The sequence below is a fragment of the Phytophthora infestans genome, genomic scaffold (genome assembly GCF_000142945.1).
Source record: "Phytophthora infestans T30-4 supercont1.46 genomic scaffold, whole genome shotgun sequence".
NCBI lineage: Eukaryota > Oomycota > Peronosporomycetes > Peronosporales > Peronosporaceae > Phytophthora > Phytophthora infestans.
In genome coordinates this window covers 1,039,486-1,044,780 of record NW_003303713.1, presented here as the reverse complement: position 1 = coordinate 1,044,780, position 5,295 = coordinate 1,039,486, and the positions used below count along the sequence as shown (strand labels likewise).

Below are 5,295 nucleotides of genomic sequence, written 5' to 3'. Positions count from 1 at the left end.
CCGCACTTACATCCTTGTACTTGCCACTCCTTACAATACTAAGCTAAGATTTGGGCATGAGGTCTCCTTTCCGCCCATGTTGCACCATCATTGAGGGCAGCAAGCTGAGTGTAGTCGCTAGAAGTAGCATCGCCACTAGCGACATGGTTGCCGATTGCGAATTGCATTACTGTCCGTCAGCCCACAGAAGATTGCAAAATGGTGGGGAAAATGACAATTGATATGGCTACACTCATAATTCAGTTTGTATTTTTTTAGTCCTATTGGGTGCATTTGAAGCAATTACGATGCATGCATCTGTAACAAGTTGATGACGTGGTCTACCGACGATCTTCCGGAAGCGTGTACGTTGGCACGTAGACAGCTTCAACGTGCAAAGGGTGCGACCAAAGGGCGGAAGGAGCCCAACGGATTCAACGGACACACGGTTAGGACGGAGATCGCAGACGGCGAGCCGTCGCGACCGGTGGCGTTAGACGGCAAGAAGAGCAAGGAGGTGGGTACTTCCGAATTTGCAAAGGACGAGACAAGTAGATTGGGGAGTGTGACGAGAGACGAAAGACGGTCGAGGGCTGGAAGTTCAGTCAGCGACAAGACAAAGACGAACGAAAGGGCTGTTGAGGCACAGAGTGTGGCTGACAGAACGTGCGGGGTTGTGGTGGACGCACTGCAGTACCGTGAAACGGAGGACAAGTAATAATAAGTGAGGTGTATTGTGTTACTGGCGGACCTTGATTCACCTGAACTCTAATACCCATTCTCGCCAGACTAGTCTTGTTCTGCCGAGTTTCCCTGTCTACCTTGGGGTTTTCGCCTCTGCTCCCCCTTCTCTTTCCTCATTCTACTTCATCAAAGTCCCTTCATCTCTTCTTCGCTCTTCCCAATGACCGACATCGCTCTGCATGAGGTCTTGGATACTTGTGCTCAGCGGGTGTTCCCCCGCTTCGCCCATTGACATGTAAACTTTGCTCACCGAGTGATCCATTGCGTAGTTTGCCAGCCAGTCTGCCGCTTTATTGTAGCTCCGGTAATGATGCGTCCAGGACCCCACTCTGCACTTATCTGCCAGACGTCGTGTCATTCTGTGCCAGTGCAACAATTTTTTGGCCCTCGGCGGGCTCCGCCGCTTCATTATTCCCAGTATCATGGCGCTGTCTCCTACAATGTGAAGGCCGTACCATTGCATTTCTTGTGCTTTCTTTAACACTCTATGTAGACCGATGAATTCCGCTTGATTGTTGGTGACTTGCTGGTGGCCTAGAGACGTCGCCGCCGCCCAAATCAGCTTCCCTGTCTTGCGTAGTCCGTCGTACTCTACAATCACACTCCCACTTCCACCTTTCCCTGGATTACCGCGTGAACCTCCATCAAAGAATCCTATACGGAGGGGGTGATCGGGTTTATTCTCCTCCCCTATAGCCTCTCGTGCCGCTCGACAGTGCTGTACAATGTGACTAGCCGTCTCCAACTTCCACTTGCTTCGCCTTATGACCGGAAAAAGCGCTGTATAATACCTCTGCAGTGACTCAATAATTGCCTTGCTGGTTTGTCTTAAAAAACCTTCCGCAGTGATCATCGGCCCCTCTAACGGAGGACAAGTAGGATCCAAGGAGGAGAACGTACGGACAAGCGAAGCGACGTACGGTGAGACCAGACAGGGGAAGTAGAGTACCCGAGTTCGCTGTGGTGGCCGCGCACGAGTAGGGTAGGCGCCGTGGGCGTACGCCCAAGTGGCTTTGAGATTGAGCGTGATCTGGATCGCATCGGGACGTCACGGTGCTTCGGCGAGGACGTGGGTGATCTGACTGGAGACTATCTGTTCAGGGACGAAGAAGGAAGAACGAAAACGAAGAACGAACCTCTACTAGCTTACGTAAGGTTAGCTAAGGAGAAGGAATACAAAAAGTAGGAGCCAAAGGTTCCGGCACAGGGCTCAGTGGAGCATCTGTTGGCCAGTGACGTCTTCGAGTACTATCAAGTAACAACTACGGACTAGGGACAGACAGCGCAGCAGGCACATAAACTATACGATTTGCCCAGCGAGTCGGGCAGGAGGAATAGCAACTCGTTACATGGTGGTCATGCAGGGGCTATCTCAGAGCAACGAAGAGAGTTCAGAAAGACAGGAAAACAAACGGGCTAGTGGTTACGCTGGGTTACGAAGGTTACGGGGTACGAAAATGGTTACTGCTGCGACAGTCACTACTCCAAGTAAGAAAGCGCAGAAGGCGCGGCGGGTCAGGAAGGCCGGCGAAGAAAGTTCACTCAGCAGCACGGACTCCGAGTCTGGGCGTCCGGTGACGAGAAGCCAAGGCGTACGGAAGGTGCCCGTTCCGGTGAACACACGAAAGGGAGAGGACAAGCGGCAAGCAGCCGAGCAAGCGGTGGAACAGGCGGAAGCGAAGCCGGTGAAGATCAAACGGAGAGCGTCGGCGAATCAGCAGCGATCGACCTCGAAGAATAAGGATGCCAAGGAACTCGGACGGGTCATAGCCAATGATGAGAAGGACTGCACGCGGAGCCGCGAAGCGGAAAAGAGTGGCGAAGACGCGGCAGGAACGCAAAGTAAGGATATGATGGGCATGGCAGCCATAATGCAGCGACTGACGAGGGCAGTAGCCGAGCTACAAGCGTCAACCAAGGAGGTCCATGGAGCTGACAAGAAAGGACAACATGGGCATGCACGTGGGAAGTATCGACGCCGTGTACAGAGAGTGCGTCGTGTGCCCAGTGAGGATGGAGAGCCCGATGAACAAAGCAATGATGAGGACCAACATGGTGCGGAATGAATGGCCAGTACGGCCGTGAGTAGCGGCACTGCACCAAACAACCACGTGGACATGACAGCGATGGCGTCCGCCATTCAGACGTTGACGACCGTGGTCGCGAAGCTGCAGCCTGCTCCTTCGAGAACCCAGAGGTTCCAAGCTGGTCGACGAGTATTGCGACGCAGTGGATCAAGTGCTGGTGAAGCGCGTCACAACGGTTATAGTGGAGACAGCGGTTCGTCGTACTCCTGATGACAACGATAGTGGAGGCGATTACAGCGGGGTGAATCCAGATGGCGACGGCAGTAGCGGAGACGACAGTAGCGAACCAAGTGAAAGCTCGAGCGCCTCCAGTGATGGGTCAGCCGAGTCTGATGAGCAACGAGGGCGTCAGGAAAGCCGACGGCGACACGGAAGGCATGGGCGACATGTACGAGGAGAACGACGGAGGCGTCAAGTCCAACGGGAACGACATGAAGACTGTGAAAGACAATCCAGTCGCAGGAGCGTGAAGGACCTAGAGTTACCGACCTTCACTCCCTCGCCAAAGGTCTCTGTCTCGACGTGGATAGACAGGGTGGACTTAGCCTTGAAGGGAGCCGCTGAGTCTGGACGTGGGAAATGGTCAGACCATGCGTTGTATTTTATCTTAGGAAACAAGCTTATGGACAATGCCGCACGTTGGTGGGTGATTATGGATCGACGATTGCCATCACGTGACCGGACATGGGCCTACTTAAAGAAAGCAATTCTACGACGTTATGGTGAGAGGCTGGATAAGTCGGCAGCCGAATGGCGTGTGAACATGCGCAGGATGATGCCTGGAGAGACGTACTCTGATTTCGCGGCAGCATTGCGAGATGTAGTCGGTCGTAACAAAGTCAGTGAACGCATTCTATTGGCGCAGTTCTACCGAAATCTAGATAAGACTACGAAGAAATTGGTGAAACAGCGACCGAGGTCTGCAACCTTGGAAGAGGCTGTAGATAAAGCCAATGAAATCGACGATCCCATGGATAATGTGGCGCAGGGCATGCTGAACATAGGACAGCCGTGGGCCATAGCCCCAAGTCCTTATCTGGTACCAGTTGGTGGCACAACCGGCCAAACGTTAGTGATTCCGGGGATTGGCGGGACAGGTTGCCAGCAGAGTTGCAAGTCGCGAATGAAGGTGGGATGACAGCTGCGGAGGGAGAGCACGGCACCTTAGCCCTCTTTACGAACCCACAAGGCGTATGGAACGAGTATTCAGGCACGTGGGATGTGCCATCAATTCGCATATGGAATGGCTAGTTCTGGTATGAATTCAAGAAAGCCAGCCGGAAACGCTCTGCCGAGAATGCAGCCAGAAGCTCACGGAAAAAAAACAAGAAGCCAGCGAAGGCGCAGAAGACGAGAGTTGAACCGCCGACATCGAGCAGCGACGAGTCAGATGTGAAACCGCAGCGCAAGAAACATAAAGCCGCTGTACGACAAGCAGCAGTACCTCGACAAGAGCAGCGCAGTGGTAGTACACAGCCACCAGGGAAGCCGAGAGTACCGCAGAATTCACAAGCATGCTGGAAGTGTGGCAAGAATGGACACTGGGCAGCACAGTGCCCAACGGGACCCAAATGCTACGCATGTAATCAGTACGGTCATATGGCCAAGGAATGTACCGATGCCGAAGCTAAGGCCAAGAACGAGGAGAATCTACGGAAGCGTAAGACCGACAACAAGGTGGCGGGAAACGCGGAACCGGCGCAGTAGAGGGGTTACGGCGACCGGAGAATAACGATCCCCGGCTGATGATGAGTGCAGATGTCCAAGGTAGTGTGACAAGAGCTCAAGGAATGACGATAAACACCAACGTGACAACGGAGTCAGCGGAGATGAAGCAAAACGGGATACAGCAAGGAAGGTCGACCGAGTGTGAAGTTCGAAAGCAGAACAGGAAGTTAAAGGAAGACCAAATATCGGGAGACGCCACTAACGGAAAGGACGTGCAAGAAGTAACGAAGCCGATGGCAACAAGTGGCGCGGACTCGCTGGAGGAATGTGGCAGTGTATGGCTACCGAGGCAGCCGGGAAGGACAGTGAGCGGGCAGCTTGCTATGTAGCAACAGTACGTCCAGCGGTGACGGCCATGCGATATGCATGTTTGGACGCTACACGACCTTCTCTACTCGATAGTAGAGTTCGCATCGTTCACCGGGTTATTGATTGTACTGAGAACGGAAGTTTGGATTCTCGCCGTTGTACCAACTTGCCTTTGTGCTCGAGACGCAAGTAGCCACACTCCAAGGCCACCTCTTCCTGTGGATTTCGGTCATTTTGCAGATGACACTGGTGCATAATGGTATCTTGGTTTGCTACATTGATATTCGACCTTTATGCTCATGTGGGTTTTGTGTGCTGGCTGTGTAGGTGTCGATCTAGAGGCACCGTTCAAATTCAGAAGTTAAAATCCATGACACGGCTTTTCTAAGACAGCTATGTATTAAATTGAAGTAGCCTTCTCCGTGGCGGCCGGCACAACTCCGACCGT

The 5,295-nt window shown here is 53.1% G+C and overlaps 2 protein-coding genes across 2 annotated transcripts; both read left to right on the top strand.

Annotated features, from left to right (window-relative positions):
* Positions 1 to 267: 267 nt before the first annotated feature.
* PITG_16936 (uncharacterized protein) lies at positions 268 to 765 on the top strand (the record flags this gene model as incomplete). Its single annotated transcript, XM_002897306.1, has 1 exon — positions 268 to 765. One exon carries the CDS (start codon positions 311 to 313, stop codon positions 695 to 697), a length of 387 nt encoding a protein of 128 aa, XP_002897352.1.
* A 2,296-nt stretch (positions 766 to 3,061) lies between these two features.
* Positions 3,062 to 3,280, top strand: PITG_16935 (uncharacterized protein; the record flags this gene model as incomplete). The annotated part of the gene is made up of 1 exon (XM_002897305.1): positions 3,062 to 3,280. One exon carries the CDS (start codon positions 3,062 to 3,064, stop codon positions 3,278 to 3,280), a length of 219 nt encoding a protein of 72 aa, XP_002897351.1.
* Between the last annotated feature and the right edge of the window lie 2,015 nt (positions 3,281 to 5,295).